The following is a 21,481-nucleotide window of genomic DNA, read 5'->3' as shown; positions in this document are numbered from 1 at the left end:
CTAACTAGAGAAATTAAAATTTAATAAATTTATTAATCATTAAGTTGTCTAGGCGTATATCAAATTAAATTAAATTTATCACAATAATCAAAATAATATTAATCACTTCTCTCGTGTACAGTATTATTGTGCTGAAAGCACATATCACATATTTATGTCTTAAGTACCGTCTGGTACATTAACATTTAATAATACAATATACAAATAAGTTTGTGTGTATGTGTGTAAGTGCTCTAAGTAGTTCGCTATGTCTCACGACTCGACTAGACTTAAACAAGTGACTGACAAAGTCTTCTCATCAACTAAGTTCTTGACCGACTGGCAATCAGAACAGTCTGCTTGAACAATAAAAAGAATGCTAAGCCCAATAGCAATATAACAAGCAACTGCGACACAATCAGGAACAAGGAGATAATATAACGACACTAAGTAGGGACCATCAGCAGATCCTCCACAAAAGTCACAAAACTCCCATACTACTGAATCTAAGTTCAGCATAAGAAAATCACCGACTGTGATAATACACAGATACCAGTACAAGTTAGGTCAGAAGCTACAGCTCAGGACCTGAGTTACTCAGAGTGTCTATGCGACACACAACCTCAGTACAACGTCGAAAATCACTAAGTCTATACAATGTTCTGTGAACAGAGTCTCACAGAACCTACAAGAAAGCTAGAGACGATCTTCCAACAAGTGCCAATAAGGAAGATTTAGGCACTTCTTGTCTGGAATACGTCCAACCACCCAGCGAGTCTAGACCAGACTGAATACTTCAGGCGAGGTGAGAACACCCCCCCCTCTATCACGTGATAGCTCCGTGGACAGTTACTGCCCAGCAACAACGAGAAGCCGGCAGGGAAACGAGCCACAAGCGATAATTACAGTAGTTAGACAATCAAGACTTGAACTATGAGTACATAACAATATGTTACATCCTACCTAACAAAATTTAACGAAGTCAAATAATAATATAAAGCAATATATTCACGATTTAGCTATTATTGCAAATATAAGCAATATAAAATTATATGAAAAGGTAATATACATATAATATATATACATAATATACATTGCAACCCATTCAGGGGTTGCAACATTTAATCTGAATACGTCCAGGGCCATAAATAATATATATTTCCTGTGTTTAAATCCACTACCATCGGACTGCATAGTCTTCACGGTACCAGGAGCTGCTACTCAACACAAAATATGTTAAGTAGCTGTCGTAAAATATTTTTGGAGTGTGGGTTAAAAGAGACCCAAATCTGTGTGTTCCTGTACAGGTGTGCGACAGTGCAGTTCCACTACAAGTGTAGGGCACAAAACTGTGTACTTTCACAGGTGTGGCACAGTGCTATGTTCCTCTACAGGTGTGGGAGAGGACAGCAGGTGGTGGGGGGAGTGTGTGAGGACCTGGACGAGTGTGTGTGGCAGCCCTGTCTCCACGGAGGCTCCTGCTACAACCTGCATCCAGGATTCCAGTGTGTGTGTGGCCCTGGCCATGCTGGGGATCACTGCCAGTGGACCCACCCGGCCACCCCGGGCCACCCACTCACAGCTCCCGTGGCCATCGCAGCGCTGACACTCTCTCTACTACTCCTGGGTCAGTATACTACCACTCATGTAAGCTACAAAGCCCTGGAACGCCCCTGTTTGATTCTCCTTTATTTTGAGGAACATATCCATTCCTGAATTTAAATATAATTCTGTAACTTGTGCCTTTCATTGTCATTTTAATCCCTTCATCTAAAACGGATTTATCCATTGACACTATAGTAACATTTTTCGCTCTCATCGTAATATTAATAACAGAAGTATCAGCAATATCTAAGTTACTGGCAGTATGTGGTACTGTCCTCTGATAAAAACACAGATTCAGCATAACGTGATGTAAATGATTTACAAATCCCACTGTGTTGGCGAAACGATGTAAATAAATGGATCATACTACACTGCTCGTGTGTCTTTATCCTAAAAGTCTCCTTGTTAGTGATTCATAAATCACGGCGGGGTGTCCGGGTTTGATTCCCGGCGAGGGTAAGTACATTGGGCGTGTTTCTTTACGCCGGTTGTCTATGTTCACCCCACAGTAAAATGGGTACCTGGGTGTTAGTCGACTGATGTGGGTCGCATCCTGGGACAAAACTGACCTAATTTGCCCAAAATGTTCTGCATAACAAAGTGGCTTTCTATATAGCAGTATGTCACTGATGTCAGCTAGGACTGTATACCTTGTACATGTACTTGTAGAAATAAAGATATTACCATTATTAATGTTCCAGTCGTAGTTGGCGTAGTGATCTCCCTGCGGCTGCGTCAACAGTGGTCCTCCCGGGCACCACAAGAAGGCCAGAACGAATCAAGAGGCCAGGCTGAGGCTGGGGAACAGGGCCGGGCAGGAGGCCAGGCTGAGGCTGGGGAACAGGGCCGGGAAGGAGGCCAGGGCGTCACTCTCTTGAAAGTAAAAGATGCTGACGAGGAAAGAGGAATGACGGAACTGCAGGAAAGCGAGGGCCATCAGTCACTCCTGCAGGGCATGAAGCTGGGACCACCACACTCTCACTTCAACAACACAGGTACACATGCTACTGGTATCATCATCATCATCATCGCTACAACACAGCTCTTATTACCGTATTTCTCGGCATATAAGGCGAGCTTTTTCCCCACAAAATCTTGGAAAATAAACCATGGTACGGGTGGGGATTGAACTCTCGGTGAGTGAGTTGTAAAACTCCAGGCCAGCGCGTAAGCCACTGGGCCACCTGGCTACAATAAGATTCATCCAATTAGGTATATTTATACACCATAAGGAGGTTAGCTTAAGTCCTACTGTGACCACAAATGCACGTTTTTATAAGTGCCACGAGTTCAATCCCCTCCCAATCGTGTCATTACGATTTCATGAGTCTTGGAAAATCAGCCTGCGCCTTATATGTCCAAGGGTTACGTTACAACTGCTTGGAAACATTGTCTTATATGATCATGCGCCTAATATACCGAAATATACGGTAGCTGTTTAACAAGGCCGGGTAACCCATCGTTTATTCCTTAGCTGTCTTTCTGGAGACTACGATCTTATAAGTAACAGAATTGCTGGTTGTTATAATTATCATCGTTTTATCTGTATCATTATTGTATATTTTCATTTTATCCTTCTGATGATACAGTTTTTTGTACGCTTTACTTACTGAACTACAGAAATGTTAGTGCATGCTGAAGAACTGTAATTGCTTATCGTACATTCTTTCCAGTTACTGAAGATAACCCACAGACAGTCGATGCTCCAGTCGGCCCCGCTGTTCCGGTAGGGACGGTCGTGTCCATAAGTTCTGGCATATCTTTGTCCGTAGTCCTGCCAGCCAGCGTGGGAACCGTGACAGGCACAGGGGTGGTGAGCCCGGACCCACTCCCAGCCAAGGACGACCTCAGAGCCTACGCCTACGAGGGAGACGGGTCGTCTGCCGGGTCACTCTCCTCAGCATTATCAGGTCTGTGGCCTCTTAGATCGTAAGGTAAGCTTCTGGTCTGAAAGATTTCCAAGTCAGTTCATTGGACGCAAGCTTCATAAGTCATGTGAGTAGATACAGGGTTCGCAAGTCATGTGAGTAGATACAGAGTTCGCAAGTCATGTCCGTGGTTTCAAGCTTTATTGGCTGGACCGTACATGCAAGATTCAGATGTAAGCTCCGTCGTTATAATGTTCACAACATGAGTCACTACTCTCGGTACTCCAGATCCAGAAGCAGCTTCAAACATTGTATGCATAACGTAATCAACTATTTTGATCATATTTCTTATTAAGATACCTGAGGGTAAATCATTAATAATAATAATAACTAAGCAGAATAAATCACAGTACCGTGACTAGAGCGAATTACATCTAATCTTTACCCTAACAGATCTTATGGATTATTCCTCTACCCTAACAACTGTTATAGATTGTTCGCGTATCCTAACAGGTCTTATAGATCGTTCTTATATCCTAGCAGGTCTCCGGGAGGAGCAGTGGGAGAAGGACAACATTAACCTGTTAGTCCCGGAGCTTCTGGAAGTAGTGGATCTGCTGAAGAACCTGCCAGAGGCCGCCAGTTCCTCGCTGAGTTCGAGGCTCCGCGAGGGCGGAGAGAGGGTCATGAAGGAATCTTCGGCAAGAAGGGCTGCATTACCCCGCTGCACGACAAACAAGGTTCCCACAGTGGAAACCGAGAAGACGGCAGGTGCTCGACCAGCTGTATGCTCTCCAGTTCTTAAACTGAAGCCGAGTGAAGGGGACGGGACGACAGAGTGTTAAAAAACAGTGAATGTGCAATTGCGAATAACACGTTACACAACGAGCATTTATTGACACACCATTTTGCTTTGTGTAGAGCTCTATCAGGTCACGATTCTGTGCAGAGCTTCAAGTCATGATCCCGTTTACAGCTTTTTCTAGTCACGATTCTGTGTAGAGCTCTATCAAGTCATGATCAAATTTTTGCCCAACACATAGCGAAACGTTGTCTCAACGAAAGCTTGTTCCACAGTGCTCCTTGAATTTCAGCGAATTGGCACCACAGCAGTGTAACAATCCGTGGCATGGTCTGACACCTGACCTCATAGGTGACGAACTCCCATCCCAGAACTACTGTCTGATATATACTCATCATACACATGCAACCCCTGCAAACATGCCACACATGTGCAACACTTAACCAGCTGAGTGATGGAACACTGTGAAATAAAAAAAAATAGAAGATAATTTCCTCTGTCATCGTACCCACCCAAGATATCGATGTTTTCCAACCTTTTAACTGGACCCTCAAGAATAGAATACATTATCTGGTCAATGTCAGTGTTAATGTTACAAAATAAAATTATGGACAAGAGTGTTTGTTCGTACTGATGGTGTATTGAAAAGATTAAATTGCCAAATGTGTGATAATACAGAACAGTACAGAATAATTGCTTATGGAAATAGAGAGGCACGCGTAACAGAGCATTTGCTTCGCTCGAATGTAAGGTTTATCAAGCCAAGACGTGAGAAAGCTGGCTTCTGGATACGAAATGTCTAATAAAGTCTTGCCCTTTACATTACCACAGATAACTAACTAAACGGGGCTTGAAAAGGGGACGTTTTTTCAGTAATTACCAATGAAAAGTGACGAGATGACCCCTTTCAGTTCGTGGTGTTACTTCCTCAGGGCTGTGATTTTCCTGGACACTAACTCGCTTTCATTCATTTCTTAAAAACAATTTTTTTCCTGGTGCATGAAATACAATGTGATTTCGGATATTTTGTATTTTTATAGAATATCTGAATTATACCTTTTAGCCATAACTCGAGTATCACTTTTCCTCTGGATAATTTTTTTCAGAATCATCAGTAAGATGTAAATATGAAGCATTTTTTTTTCAAAATGCTTAAATATTCTTCATATTCATTAAGCATAGCCGTCTGACAATTTATTTTGGAAACTCTTAATTTTTATATTTTTTTGATATATCATTGTATGTGTGTGTGTGTGTGTGTGTGTGTGTGTGTGTGTGTGTGTGTGTGTGTGTGTTTACACGCATGAGTGGGTGCACACCTAGGTGTCGCGGGCTCTAAATATCACAAACCACTGGGTAAAGTGCCAACATATATTCCCGTCAGTGCAAACCTTGCTAATCCACTGCAGCCTGTCATGCGTGTCAGCCACACCAGACGCACGTTCCCACCTGGATTTACCCAGCATCAACTTCTAATCATCAACTTCAATCATCAGAAACTTTCGTAGCATTTTTATGTTACTTTCGAGGTAACACAAGATCCGGGAACGCTACTTCACCCCTTCGTAACCTTTCTTTTCTCCTTCTCTTCCTTTTCTTTTTCTTATTTTTTTTCACCTTGGACCCGTATTTTTCATTATCTTCAACCCGCAGTGAATCGTATGAGCCATTACGGCAGATCAGAGAGAGAGAGACAATGGGATAAACTGCAGCCATGTGTCGTGTTGGGGTCGAAGAGACGACAGCCTCGGTCGTCGCTACACACGACGTCCACAATTTAGCAAGACGTAGTGTGTGTGAGGGAGGGTGCTGACGATGCTTCTCGCAACACTCCCTCTTCCTCTATTGGATTTCCCCTGGCAGCTGAGACGGTGATGATCAGTGCTGTTGCTGCTGGTGCTGCTGCTGTTGTTGTTGTTGTTGTTGTTGCTGCTGTTGCTGCAGCTGCTTCTGGTGCTACTCCTAGTGTTGTAACTGTTCCAAGTGTTACTCCTAGCGCTACAGCTGCTTCTGGTGCTGCTGTTTGTGACATTTCAGCTGGTTCAAGTGCTACTGGTGCTGATATTGGCGGTGGTGATGGTGGTGGTTGTTCTGCTGTTGTTTCTGCCGATTCTGCCGCTTTCTACTGTTGCTGTTACTGATAATAGTGCTGGGGTTCTTGCTTTTTCGAGTGTTGCTCCATTTGCCGCTTCTGTTGCTACGTCTGTTGCTACTACTGTTGCTACTGCAGTTGTTTCTGCTGCTGTTCGTTCTGCTGGAGCTGCTGCTGCTGTTTCAGTTTCCATAGCTGCTGCTGTTCTTGCCATTTATGCTACTACCGTTGCTGCAGCTTCTGTTGCTACTGATGCTGCTGCTGTTATTGCATCTGCTGGTTCTCTTGCTACCGCTCCTTACACGGTATTGTCCTGGTTTCTAATGAATTTCAGTGTGTGTAGACATGAAGAGGTGTATGAGATATGTTATCAGAAGACCCAGGTACCGGGGAATAATGTATGAACCGTTGAATGGGGACACATAGTTGTGCCTCCCGCAGTCTGAGATTTTAATAGGCGTCAGTACTTATAAACATTCATGGTACATTTGTTAGCACGACGGACTTCCAGACTGGAAGTCTTGGTTCGAGTCCCGTAGTGCCCTTGTGGGTAGTAATTTTTTGTGTGCATGCACTGCCAGATTCCAAAGATAATCTTGCTCAACCGCTGTAGTTTATCCAATCACTCTGGACTGGACTTGTCTATAATGTATTCAACATTTGCTTTTCGTATCGCTGCACCGAGATGGAAAGAGGATCTGGGAAGTTCACTAATTCACGATGTGACTCATATATTTACAAATATGTGGCAACAGTATATTTATGTCTCTCTAATATGTTTGGTTAATGTTGTGTTCTTAGATTCTGCTTTTTATTACTGTACATTACGTAGAGGATATAGTTTAATATTTTGTGAAATCTGTAAAATTTACTGAAGCACCTCGCTTAACATTGGCCGTATGAACATACCACGCAGGAATTAACTTAATATTACCATTGGGTGATAATCTATTTTATCATGAGTTGGCGATCAGAGTGATGACAGTGAGAGCTTCAGTGTCACCTCACCTGAAGTCGACCGAGCCATAACAATGGGCAATCTTGCAGATCTTGTCGCCCGGAACTAAAAAAAAATTCGTTACTGTCTTCATTATTTTGGGAATATATCACCACTTTACGCAGTGCGCTGTAGTAATATGTTAATCATGTGTGAGGTGTTGTTGACAGCCAGAGGTTGTCTAAATTAACACTAGTCAGCCACAGCCTCAATACATTGGTACTGTAACACGCCACCCTCGTAGCCCGTCAAAATTTCGAGATACCCTAAACCACTTAACCATCAGTATTACATCAGGTGCCCGGTAGCACTGGACATGTCACTCCTGTTGCGGACACGTACGTGGTTGTGGCAAGTTAACAACTAATTTCATTCTCCTCTCGTTTCAAATGGTTCTTAGCAAATAACAAACTGCATTGGCCGAGAAGCGTATGAAATCAGCCATTAGCTTGCCAAAGCCACGTACGTGTCCGCATCAGGAGTGACGTATCTAGTGCTACTGGACACCTGATGCACCTGTGACATTGGTGGTCAAGTGGTTTATGGTTAAGTGGTGGTACAAAACAAATTCTGGCCACAAAATAGAGCGAAACACCAACGTCAAAGACCTGGGAGTGATCATGTCGGAGGATCTCACCTTCAAGGACCATAACATTGTATCGATCGCATCTGCTAGAAAAATGACAGGATGGATAATGAGAACCTTCAAAACGAGGGATGCCAAGCCCATGATGACACTCTTCAGGTCACTTGTTCTATCTAGGCTGGAATATTGCTGCACACTAACAGCACCTTTCAAGGCAGGTGAAATTGCTGACCTAGAAAATGTACAGAGAACCTTCACGGCGCGCATAACGGAGATAAAACACCTCAATTACTGGGAGCGCTTGAGGTTCCTGAACCTATATTCCCTGGAACGCAGGCGGGAGAGATACATGATTATATACACCTGGAAAATCCTAGAGGGACTAGTACCGAACTTGCACACGAAAATCACTCACTACGAAAGCAAAAGACTTGGCAGACGATGCAACATCCTCCCAATGAAAAGCAGGGGTGTCACTAGCACGTTAAGAGACCATACAATAAGTGTCAGGGGCCCGAGACTGTTCAACTGCCTCCCAGCATACATAAGGGGGATTACCAACAGACCCCTGGCAGTCTTCAAGCTGGCACTGGACAAGCACCTAAAGTCGGTTCCTGATCAGCCGGGCTGTGGCTCGTACGTTGGTTTGCGTGCAGCCAGCAGTAACAGCCTGGTTGATCAGGCTCTGATCCACCAGGAGGCCTGGTCACAGACCGGGCCGCGGGGGCGTTGACCCCCGGAACTCTCTCCAGGTAAACTCCATGTGGCTTGATCCTCCGTCCTGAAATGAGAGATCTGCTCCAGCCAGGTCGAAACAAGAGATGAGTCGCCTTCTAACTGCCTTCTACTTGTTCCAGGAGCCGGACCTGGAACGTGTGTGGCAAGCCAGCCAGCAAAGCCGTGTTTAATCTAGATAACATTAAATGCACCACACAACAGGCGTTTGGTGCACATAGGAAACACGGCCTGGCAAATACACCTCCACTAGAACACCCATTATCCATTCAGGGACGCAACATACCATTGTATCGAGAACTTGAGGGAGTTTGGTGAGCTATGGCTGGCAATAACATTGTCTTAATTGTAAGGCATGGCTGTGCTGGTAGGCGGTCGCCGCCTCTACATCCATCTCAGTTATCAGAGCACGCTGGTCTTCCATCAGCTGCTGGGTGAATCATTGTTATTGAGGAAAGAATATAAGAGAACTCTCTATCATCTCAGCGGGTTGAACGCAGTCGCTTGTTTTTGGAGGGAAGTATTGGTTGCTTTTTATTTAACCTCTCTTCTCTCTCTCTCTCTCTCTCTCTCTCTCTCTCTCTCTCTCTCTCTCTCTCTCTCTCTCTCTCTCTCTCTCTCTCTCTCTCTCTGTATCTATCTATCTCTTTCTCCCCTCTCTCTTTTTCTCCGTTACACACACAGAGAGCTAAGGGGAATGTCCTATGAAAAAAGGTTGAGGGAAATCAGCCTGACGACACTGGAGGACAGGAAGGATAGGGGAGACATGATAACGACATACAAAATACTGCGTGGAATAGACAGGGTGGACAAAGACAAGATGTTCCAGAGAGGGGACACAGAAACAAGGGGTAACTCTCGGAAGTTGAAGACTCAGATGAGCCACAGAGATGTTAGGAAGTATTTCTTCAGTCACAGAGTGGTCAGGAAGTAGAACAGTCTGGCGAGCGAAGTAGTGGAGGCAGGAATCATACATAGTTTTAAGACGAGGTATGATAAAGCTCATGGAGCAGGGAGAGAGAGGACCTAGTAGCAATCAGTGAAGAGGCGGAGCCAGGAGCTGAGTCTCGACCCCTGCAACTACAATTAGGTGAGTACAACTAGGTGAGTACACACACACACACACACACACACACAGGAGCTATGACTCGACCCCTGCAACCACAAATAGGTGAGTACACACACACACACACACACACACACACACACACACACACACACACACACACACACACGTTTACTTTTTACCCATGTTGTGCTCGACGTAAATTCTTTTGAAATCTGATTCTGGCTGAATGAGACCTGCTGCTGCTGCTCCTGCTGCTGCTGATCCTGCTGCTGCTGCAGCAGGGTTAGCTTCCACCATCCTGCAGAGGCTGGTGCCGCACCGTTTATTGCAGCCTTTTCCCGTTTCCAGTCTTCACAACCCACCAGACTGAAAGTCAATTTATATCCTCCACAAAAGTCTTCAGCTAGGCATTCTGCTCTCGTTATCTCCTCCAGACGCAGTTTAGCAGATGCCAGCAGCATCCCAAAATTAGAACAAATCCCTGTTACTTCTTCAGAGGTACGCGCTTTTTTGCCCAACTTGCAAATTCCGACTTTTTTTTTTTTCCTTTTTTTTTCGACGGCCTTACTTTCTCTGGGTAACTTCGTAAGATGCCGGTGGTTTGCTGAAGCTGCTGGCGAATTCCACAGCATCTTGAGTCTAACCTCGTTCCCTGTTAGTTAATCCGATAATTGCAGCTTCCATTAATGTTTGCGGATCCTACTTTTTTCTTGGATAGGTAGATAGATCTTAGATGACAAGTTGTTATCTACTACGTACCTGGCTGTTATTATCAACAGCCGATGAACTGTCAGAGACACATACAAAAGAGTAAGCCTTTTATTTAGCAACGTTTCGCCCACTGTAGGACTTGTCAAGTATTTGATTAAGCTCCACAACGCTCGCAACAACATTATTTATAATCAATCATGCAAAACAGTTGCATGTTTCCTACAGTACCCACGTAAATTGTCTACTCCTGGATAACATATTCCTACCCTCCTATGGACCAGATTTAATGGAATCACATTCCTACAATGGCTGTATGATCGCTAAGGATTTACTGCTTCCCGTGAAAGAATGATAATTTGATTCAGTATCTTTTGTCGAAGTCTACGAGTGCTTACTGTCTGTCCTCTGACCCTGTGCTACTAGGTCAGATGCCGTGCTCCTTCTTTAAGTGAACGTGACCTGACCTGACTAGGTTAAGAGAATTGGAGAATTGGACCTGCCTCGCGTGGGCCAGTAGGCCTGCTGCAGTGTTCCTTCTTTCTCATGTTCTTATGTTCTTAAAGACACTTAAACGATACCAGTCAAGAATATTTTAATACTTTGAGCATATATACACCGAGAGATATACACCTCTCAGTGTACATAATATTGTGAAGTGTGTTCTCTGTGAGTGCAGGGGTCGAGTTACAGCTCCTGGCCTCTGTGTGTGTGTGTGTGTGGGTGTAGGTGTGTGTGTGTGTGTGTGTGTGGGTGTAGGTGTGTGTGTGTGTGTGTGGGTGTGTGTGTAAGTGTAATCAGGTCTATGGTTGTTGCCTTATTTCCAATATTCATTGTTTTCATCGGTGAACTCCAATATGAATTAAAGTGAATAACCATACACGAATGTATTGTATATATTGTACTAGTTAGTCTACACGTGATGGTTTTGATCGAATTTAATGTTGAATATAACCCCTGAACAGAGGGAAGGAAGGGAAATGTACGACTTGGTTCTCCCTTGACTGTTAGCGGAGGATGACAGTTAATATGAACTCAGGCGACTGTGAGAGCTGTGGCTGACAGTCAGTATGAACCAAAGCGACAGTGAGATGGCTTGCTGACAGTCAGTATGAACCCAGATGACTGTGAGATCGCTGTGTGAACACCTGCCGCCTAGTTGATTTACGCTTATTATATGGTTTATACATTTCGTTGTTTCAGCCATTACAATGTTAGTCGCTAAAACAGGTAGGATCTGCTAGTTTTATTATTAATTATAAATTATTTTATTGTTTTGGAGGAGAGAGGATGTATACCCTGAGGAATATGTATCCCTCAGCGTATATATGCAGTCTACCTTAATCCCTAAACTAGGGATAAAAGCATACGTATCTGGTGGTGAAAAGGTTAGCAGTGTAGTCTTAATTAATGACCCTAGTGTAGTCACTTAGTCCGACTTTTTGAGAGTGTTATTCTAGGTAATTTACACTACGTACATACGTGTACATACGTGTACTTGTGCCTAAATAAACTTAAAGGCTTTGAACCCCATTAACCATTTGGAGAAATTACTGTTGTCTATTACCTTTAACAAATAATTTTAATTAATGATTCGGCATATTGAATCGAAAGAAATTTTGTGACACCAGATGGGCGTCCACAAAGTCATCAGTAGAGGCAGTCACGCAAGTGCAAATTTTGGATGGCACCCTCAGGAGGAGACACGATCCCAGCTCTGCAGTGATCACTTTCACTGCTCCATTTTCCATTGTCTTGTCTCAGTATCAGTTCATAAAGCTCTCTAGTGGGCGCAATGTGTCTCATTCAAGATACCCAGGTGCTGCACATATCTTATTCCTTCTCACTTTGTCGCTATTATATTCCTTTCGATATTAAAATTATACGTTGAAAATGAACAGTGAGACAAATATGCTGCAAACGAAGAGAGTAAGACAAATATGTTGTAAACGAAGAGAGTGAGACAAATATGTTGTAAAGAGAGTGAGACAAATATGTTGTAAACGAACACATGACCGATGTCTTCCGAACGACCACATTTGTTTCCATAAATCCTTAGCAACAATATTGCCCCAGGATACAGGCGAAGCTGACAGGATGTTATCATTCTTTATATGTTTTTATAACTCTATTTTAAAGAACGTCATCATATGTATGCCCCAAATACTGAAGTAAATGTTTGTCTTCGGTAATTTATAGGAATTAGTTAATCTTAATAGTTCTTGTATTAATACAAGCTTTTATTCTGAGGGAGTAAGAAGTACCTAACTAAAAATAAGACTAATTCGCGTATTTACGTGGTTGTTGGCAGAGGGTCGAGTCCCAGCTCCAGGTCTAGCTAGAAGCTGGGAATTCGATTGCCTTCACTGATTTCTGTTTGACTTTTTTGGATTATCTTAGGTTCTTTCTCTACATACATACTGCTATGTATGATAATCAGTTGAAGAAGTGAGACACTTACGCAACATATGGGAATCTCTATTGAAGAAATGTTTCTTCAAAGATTCCCATATGTTCCATAAGTGTCTCGACTTCTTCAACTTGTCGGTTTTCAAAACCATTCATCATATGATAATCAGTGTAACCGTATTTGTGTATACCTGAATAAGCTAACTTATTCTATTTTATAAATAACCTCTGCCATCTTCCCATCTAGTGTACTCCATCCGCCAATCACTCCGAAATAGATTATTATCATTAAAACGATTTTGTGACTTCAATAATTTTGGAGAATTGTTGGGAGATGAATGCTTGTTACCATTAGCAACACTGGCGTCAGGAATAAAAAAAAAAAATCCGGATTAATTATGAAGAGAAGCGATCAAGTGGTAAATATTGATCAAGGGTTCTCAGATTGTTATGTGTATTACAGGAATTTTGAAATGTATTTGTATTATCTGGAACTAGCAAGTGGAACGAGTCAGATTCATCCATACCTCCCAGGGGCTTCCAGCAAGGGCAATATTTTGAGAGGATTTTGGGGGTCAACGCCTCCGCGGCCTGGTCTGAGACCAGGCCTCGTGGTGGATCAGGGCCTGATCAACCAGGGTGTTACTGCTGGTCGCACGTAGTTCAATGTACGAACCACAGCACGGCTGATCAGGTACTGACTTTGGGTGCCTGTCCAGCACCTTCTTGAAGACAGGCAGAGGTCTATTGGTAATCCCCATTTTGTACGCTGGCTATATACCCAAACGTTTCGCCTACACGGTAGGCTTCTTCAGTCGAATACCCGGAGTATACCCAGAATACAGAAGAGGCAGTATTATTACAATCAAAACTAAGAGCTAAACCCACAAGGGTCATACAGCAGTAGAAGCAGTAGAGATGTGAAGACGATGTAATCAGTCCATCATTCTCGTAGACGTAGTCCTCTTCAAGGGGGGCTCCTTGGCGTGGTGAAGAGGCTCTTGGTCTGAGGAATTAGCCCTGTCGGTCTTCTTCCTCAGACCGAACCTAATTACCCCCCATTCTCCCCTCCCCTATCCCATCCTCCCCATCCTCCCCTTTTTCCATTCCTCCTCCTCCTCCTCACCCCTCCCTTTTGCCCTTCCTCTTTTTAGCCTTCGTGATTTCTCCCACAGGCGCGCTAGTTCCTAGGTAGGGGAAAGGACACCGGGGTCCATCCCATTCCGTTGAGGTTTCTTGGCGGTGGCGTAGTTTGCCGTGGAATCTGGATTGCCTAGGGATGTCCCGATCCCTCTCCGGTATCCCGGAGTAGCTTTGGGTGTCTTTTGGGCGACGGGTGTATCTCTGGAAGCCACCTTTCGGATTCCGGGGGTGGTGGCTGAAGGAGGTATGCTTTGTGGCGGATATCCGGCCGCCCTCTCTTTTGTCCACCGAGGTAGCTCGGCAGATGTGAGGTTGCTATCCCAGATTGCTGGTTTACTGGCATGAAGGGTAGGGTATGGCACGGGTTCCATGCTGCATCTGCGCTACTAGCGGTGTCGAGTCCTCTTGGGCGCGGAGGGGGATTTCCGGCCCTTTCATTCCTCCTGGGAACTATTCCTCCCCGCTCCCCCCTTTTTTTATTCTTTTTTTTATTTTTATTTTCTTTTCTTCTTTCTTTTTTTTTCTTAAAAACAAAAAGCAAAGGAGTAACCTAACCATGGCAGCCCTAGTCCATGAAACCACTACCCCCGGGCCCCTTCTTGATACCGCACCCCATTCTGACCCTGCCTTGTGTTTAGACCACTCTTCGGACACTCCTGATGCCCCTGTACCTCTTGCTGGTGCTGTTTCCTCACCCGCTTCAGGTACCGGGGCTTCGACTGACTCCTTCGATTTGTCTGAACTCTGCTCTCCTTTGACTATGCTTCCGGCTTCTCCCTCTACGGTACGGCAATTTTCGAATCGCCCACCCATTTCATGCCGGACCAACTCCGGTCCTACTCCTAAACGCCAATGTCAATCTCCTGATGATGCTCCGTCGTTACCTTCCCATTCTACTCGGAAACGACCGACACGTCAAGCACTCCCTCTCCACGCTCGGTTTCGGACCACACAATGGACTAAATTCTTTACTTTAAGACCAACTTCTTCTTCTGCCTACCTTTCTGACCATAGTATTGCCAAAGCGCTCCTGCGTCATGTTGGCAGAGATATTTCATTTCACGCTCTCAAGAGCGGTACGCGCATCGTCACTGTCCAGAATGCTACCCAAGCTCATGATCTTTCTCTCCTTTCGAATATCGATACTACTCCTATCACTATTGAAAAACATCTTTCTCTCAATTCTTGTAGTGGTACTGTCATTCTGCCCCATACCATAGTCCAACAGAATTTCCAGTCATGTGGCAATGACATTTTTGAACAGCTGGAACTCCAGGATCTCCCAATCCTCAAAGTAGACACTTATGTCCTTCCTGCCCGGGGGCGGAGACGTTACCCTTGCAATGTGGCTCGTTTAACTTTTGACAGCCGAGAACTCCCGTCCTCTGTATATGTCGCGGGACATCGGTTACAAGTTCGAAAGGTGATACCTACACCGCAACAATGTAGAAATTGCTGGCGTTTTGGTCACCCAGCGAAATATTGCAGATCTATGGCCGAATGCCCAGTCTGTGGTGCCGACGACCATTCTAATACATCTTGCAGTCAACCTCCATCTTGCCTTAATTGTAATGAAGCTCACCCTTCGTACTCCCGCCGTTGCCAGGTCTACTTAAATGAACGTGAAATCCGTTGCCTCAAAGAGGCAGAAGGTCTCCCTTATGCTATGGCAGTTACTCATCTCCGCCTCCAAGGGAGACTACCCCGTGTTTCTTATTCTCGTGTTTCCAAACGTCCCCCCACTTCTGGGGTCCCATCTTCTGCAGCCTCCTCTGTTGTTACCCCTCCCATAGCCACTACGGCATCTAATCCTTTTGCTGTCCTTGGCTCTGACGTCCCGACTACAACTCAGTCTGTTCTCACATCTTCGCGTCCTTCCTCACAAGCCCCAGTATCGACAAGACCTCGTACGACACCTAATACCAATCGCCCCTCTACTCAGAAGTCCAAAAAATCCACATTGCTCAAATCTTCTTTGCCCCTTCCTTCCCTTCTTCCACCTCCACACTTTACCTTTCCAGTCTCTGTACCTAGTTCTTCCCCTCTCTCTGGCTCTATTACAAGTGTGGAGATTCACCCTCCTCCTCGTACTATGCCTTCCACCCCCGTCCCCTCCCAAGTTTCTCCCTCTTCTGTCACCTCCCAGGTTTCTACCTCTTCTGTCCCCCCCCACACTTCATCTCCAGTCCCTTACACTTTTCCCTCCCCCTCTACTTTGGTACAGTCCATTACTGTCCCAATCTTTACTCACCCTCCTCCTCCTATCTCCAATATGGTTTCCCATACATCTTTGAATTCAGAAACACTTGAAGCCATTTCAGAATATATTGCAGAGACTAAACCTTCAATGGACACTGATTCACTTCCTGTTCCTTCTCTTCCCTCTCCTCCATCTTCACAACCCCATTCTTCGCAACGCTCCGTTCCTTCGCTACTTGAACATCTTCCAATGCCACCACACGTTGACTTTTCTAACCCCTCTAGTCCGTAGGTGCCTTTACCTACAGATTCCTGATATTTTCTTCATCGCCAATCATGGCCTATTTACAGTGGAATATCCGCGGCCTCAGGGGTAATCGGGGTGAGCTTCAGATGTTGCTTTCCAGGTTTTCCCCTGTTGGTGCTTGCTTACAAGAACCAAAATTACACTCGGCTGTTTTCCAACCTATCTCAGGCTATAATTTATTGTATTCTTCGGATCCTTTCTCAGATGGGACCTTTAATGAAAGTGCCCTTCTTCTACGCAATGATATTCCGTACTGTCAACTATTTGTCCATACCTCGCTGCATTACACTGCAGCCCGTATCCACTTGAATAAGTGGTTTACAATATGTTCTTTATATCTCTCTCCTTCTCGAGCATTTTCTATCCCAGACTTTGCCTTTCTTGTTTCATCCTTACCACCACCACTTCTGTTACTTGGTGATTTTAATGCCCACCATTTCCTCTGGGGGGGGTCTCATTGTGACTCACGTGGCATTCAGTTGGAGGCTTTTCTTGCCTCTCACCCCCTCCATGTTTTAAATACGGGTACTCCCACCCATTTTGATCCTCGTACTCATACTCTCTCTTGCATCGATCTATCAGTCTGCTCTTCCTCCACTGCACTAGACTTCACCTGGTCTGTTCTACCAGACTTACATGACAGCGATCATTTTCCGATCATTCTTACTTCTCCTTCCTATTCACCACCTTTCCGTAGCCCTCGCTGGCAATTTGATCGGGCAAATTGGGATCTTTACTCACACCTCACTGCTTTTAGTGAGGTTCCTTCTTCATCCTCCATTGATGAGCTCCTACACATCTTCTCGACATCAGTTTATACCGCAGCTTCTCATTCTATACCCCAAACCTCAGGCAGGCATTCTCAGAAGTGCGTGCCTTGGTGGTCTCCTGCTTGTGCTCGTGCAGTACGTTTGAAACGTGCTGCATGGGGCAGGTACCGGTACAATAGAACCACTGAGAGACTTGTTGATTTTAAGCAGAAGCGTGCGATCACTCGCCGTGTCATCCGTGAAGCTAAACGCACTTGTTGGCGAGACTATGTTTCCACCATCACCTCTGCTTCTTCTATGAGTGCAGTCTGGAAAAAAGTGAGGAAATTGAGTGGTAAATACTCTCCTGACCCGGCTCCTGTTCTACGGGTCACTGGTGTTGATATAGCAAACCCTCTCGACGTTGCCATTGAACTTGGCACACATCTGGTCCGTATTTCCCGAGGGCTCCATCTATGCCCCTCGTTTCGTTCCTCAAAGTCTGCCAGAGAGTTAGTACCCTTGGACTTTTCTTCTCTCGGAGAAGAACAGTATAATGTGCCTTTTACACTTCAAGAACTGGAGGCAACGCTCTCAGCTTGCCGATCATCGGCAGCTGGGCCTGATGACATTCATATTAGTATGTTACAACATTTACATCGGTCAGCCCTTGTAGTCCTCTTACACCTCTTCAATCTTATTTGGGCACAAGGAGTTCTTCCCCAGCTGTGGAAATCTGCCATTGTTCTCCCTTTCCGCAAACCGGGTACTACAGGACATGATGCCTCCCACTATCGCCCCATCGCTCTTACAAGTGCAGTTTGCAAAGTGATGGAACGCCTCGTAAATCGACGTTTAATGTGGTATTTAGAGACTCACAACAGTCTCTCCGCTAGTCAATATGGCTTTCGTAAGGGTCGTTCTACCATAGACCCCTTACTACGCTTGGATACGTATGTTCGTAATGCCTTTGCGAATAATCACTCAGTTATTGCCATATTTTTTGACCTTGAGAAGGCATATGACACAACTTGGAGGTATAATATTTTGGCCCAGGCCCATTCCTTAGGCCTCCGAGGCAATCTACCATCCTTCCTTAAGAACTTTTTAACTGACAGACATTTCCGTGTTCGAGTCAATAATGTTCTTTCCCCGGACTTCGTCCAAGCTGAAGGTGTCCCTCAGGGATGTGTTCTAAGCACAACACTTTTTCTCCTTGCTATAAATGATTTGGCCTCTGTTCTTCCACCCAATATTTGGTCATCACTCTATGTTAATGACTTCGCTATTGCTTGTGCAGGCGCTGACTGTCACCTTATTGCAGTTTCTCTCCAGCATGCGGTCGACCGTGTTTCCACTTGGGCCACCACACATGGGTTTAAATTTTCAAGTACCAAAACTCACCAAATTACTTTCACTAGACGCTCTGTTATCTCCGATCATCCTTTGTATCTCTATGGCTCCCGTATCCCCGAACGTGATACAGTCAGGTTTCTAGGCCTTCTCTTTGACCGTCGGTTAACCTGGAAACCTCACATTACCTCTCTGAAGGCAACTTGTCACAGCCGGCTAAACCTTCTTAAAACCCTTGCTCATCTTTCCTGGGGAGCTGATCGTCGAACTCTGCTTCGCCTACAGTCAGCCCTCGTTTTATCGAAACTCGATTATGGTGACCAGATTTATTCCGCGGCCTCTCCTGCTACTCTCTCTAGCCTTAACTCTATCCATCACCAAGGCTTATGTTTGTGCCTTGGTGCTTTTCGCTCTTCCCCTGTTGAGAGCCTCTATACAGAAGCAAATGTTCCATCCTTGTCTGATCGCCGTGATGCCCATTGCCTTCGTTACTATGTACGCTCTCACGATCTACACAATCCTTCCATTTATAGAATGGTCACCGATATTAGTAGACATTCTTTATTCGTTCGCCGCCCCTGTTTGCTCCGTCCCTTTTCTCTTCGCCTACATTCACTCTTGTCTTCCCTTCAGTTACCACCTTTATATGTTCATGTAGCATCTCACTTTTCCCTACCCCCCTGGGAAGTTCCAGCTGTTCGGGTCTGTTCTTTCTCACTCCCTTGCTCGAAAGCTCAACTGCCTACGGTGGCTTCCCGCTCTCTTTTTCTTGATCACTTCCACTCCCATTCTCATGCCACCGCTGTGTACACAGATGGCTCTAAGTCTTCAGACGGCGTCGGATTCGCAGCAGTGTTTCCGGACAGCGTCGTACGAGGGCATTTACTATCTTCAGCTAGCATTTTTACTGCTGAACTGTATGCCATTCTTGCAGCACTTATTCGTATCGCATCTATGCCTGTGTCATCATTTGTAGTAGTCTCAGACTCCCTTAGTGCTCTACAGGCTATACGAAAATTTGATACATCTCATCCCCTAGTTCTCCGTATCCAACTTTGGCTACGCCGTATCTCTACCAAACATAAAGATATTGTTTTTTGTTGGGTCCCTGGTCATGTCGACGTACAGGGCAATGAACAGGCAGACACTGCTGCGCGGTCAGCAGTATATGACCTACCAATTTCCTATCGAGGTGTTCCATTTCTGGACTATTTTGCTGCAATAGCTACCCACCTTCGCACCCGTTGGCAACAACGTTGGTCAACTCTGCTCGGTAACAAACTTCATTCTATTAAACCGAGCATAGGTTACTGGCCGTCTTCTTGTCATCAGTGCCGAGGTTGGGAGACCACTCTCTCCCGCCTTCGCATTGGCCACACTCGTCTTACTCATGGGTATCTCATGGAGAGGCACCCTGTTCCTCTCTGTGAGCAGTGTCAAGTTCCAGTATCGATTAGCCACATTCTGTTAGACTGCCCTCTCTATCAACGAGCACGCAGAATTTACCTCCAACGTCGTCTTCGTTCTACTACTCTCTCTTTACCTTCCCTTCTTGCTGATGGACCCTCCTTTAATCCTGACTCTCTCATTGACTTCTTGACAACGACTGATTTACTCCACAAACTCTGATGATACTTTTCGCACTCCCCTCAGCCCTTTCTAGTTCAGTCTCTTGCTGCCCTTTACCCTTTCACCATCCACTACCCCGCTGTTATCCGTAACCTATTACTCGTCCATCTCCCTTTTGCTACCTGATGCCCTCGCTCCCTTCCTGCCCTGCAGCGCTGTATAGTCCTTGTGGCTTAGCGCTTCTTTTTGATTATAATAATAATAATCGTAGACGTAGTTTTGAGGTGGTCAGTCGCTCAGCCTGGAGAAGAGTCCCGCGAGGAAATAATGACCCATCGGATTAGCTTGGAGGGGCGAGAATAAACGCTCAGAGCTTTATTGATCATACGAGACTGTTTTTTTTTTTTTATATACACAGGGTTTGACAAGGTTAGGTTAAGGATCCCTAGCTTTATTGACAAGCTATTTACAGGTTAAGGATTCCTAACTTTATTGGCAAGCTATTTACGGGTTAAGGATTCCTAACTTCATTTGCAAGCTAAGAGCTGTTGCCTACATCAGCTCATTTGAAAGCATTTTTATTGTTATGAGACTTACAAGTAGGGAACAGGATGAAGTTGGAGCCATCTGTGGGCCAGCATTTTCATTTGATCAACTGACTTTATCTCGTTGACATCATTATGCTGTACGAATGTGTTCCATACTCGAGTCATCCTGGGTATATATGACCTCAGATGGAGTGATGTTCTGGAGAAGGGTACAGCCAGAGTGAAGTTGCTGCTTTCTGTCCGTCTTGTGGCATAAAAGCTTGTTTCACGCTGTCCTCGAAGTGGATCCAAGTGTGGTACTTTGACAATATTGGCCTTGTACATAACAGTAAGGCCACCCACATCCCTCCTGTGTTGAAGGCTCTGCTGAAATAACAGATCTATCCAGGATGGGTCCAGGCGAGAGATGAGACATCTTGCTCTGTTCTCTACTCTGTCAAGCAGTCGCAGATGAGAGGGGGGGCAGGCAAACCAAGAAATTAGAGCATACTCAAGGTGTGAGCATACTTGTGTCTCACACAGAATCTTTCAACCCTACTGTCAAGCAGATGCGAGATACGGCGAAGTGCTGTAAGCTTCCTGGCTGCCTTATTTGCAAGATTTACAACGTGGTTCTTCATGGTCAGTTTGGAGTCAGATTTCCCCCCAAGGATATCAACTTCTTCCCCAGGAACCAACACTCTGCCATTCATACTAACTACTGCACCGGCATTACCATCATGGTGCCTAGAGATCATCACCATTTGTTTTCTCAGGTGCAAAT

The 21,481-nt window shown here is 44.9% G+C and overlaps 2 protein-coding genes across 3 annotated transcripts in view; both read left to right on the top strand.

Annotated features, from left to right (window-relative positions):
- The window catches only part of LOC128693148 (neural-cadherin), a 91,460-nt gene extending 86,149 nt beyond the window's left edge, over positions 1–5,311 (top strand). The window contains exons 25-28 of the mRNA XM_070089561.1: positions 1,374–1,606; positions 2,286–2,579; positions 3,258–3,494; positions 3,996–5,311. Coding sequence (XP_069945662.1) covers positions 1,374–1,606; positions 2,286–2,579; positions 3,258–3,494; positions 3,996–4,297 — 1,066 coding nt within the window. The 3' untranslated portion in view covers positions 4,298–5,311. The remainder of the gene's footprint in view (positions 1–1,373; positions 1,607–2,285; positions 2,580–3,257; positions 3,495–3,995) is intronic.
- Positions 5,312–11,517: 6,206 nt separating this feature from the next.
- The window catches only part of LOC128693147 (uncharacterized), a 60,784-nt gene continuing 50,820 nt past the window's right edge, over positions 11,518–21,481 (top strand). The window contains exon 1 of one of the 2 annotated variants that reach the window (XM_070089324.1): positions 11,518–11,671. The gene's annotated coding sequence lies outside the window, so the exon portion shown is untranslated. The remainder of the gene's footprint in view (positions 11,672–21,481) is intronic. The other variant, XM_070089325.1, reaches the window with a different exon arrangement.

This window comes from Cherax quadricarinatus, chromosome 28 (assembly GCF_038502225.1).
Source record: "Cherax quadricarinatus isolate ZL_2023a chromosome 28, ASM3850222v1, whole genome shotgun sequence".
In the NCBI taxonomy this organism is placed as follows: domain Eukaryota; kingdom Metazoa; phylum Arthropoda; class Malacostraca; order Decapoda; family Parastacidae; genus Cherax; species Cherax quadricarinatus.
Note: the sequence above shows the minus strand (reverse complement) of the source record. Positions and strands in the feature narration are given on the sequence as shown.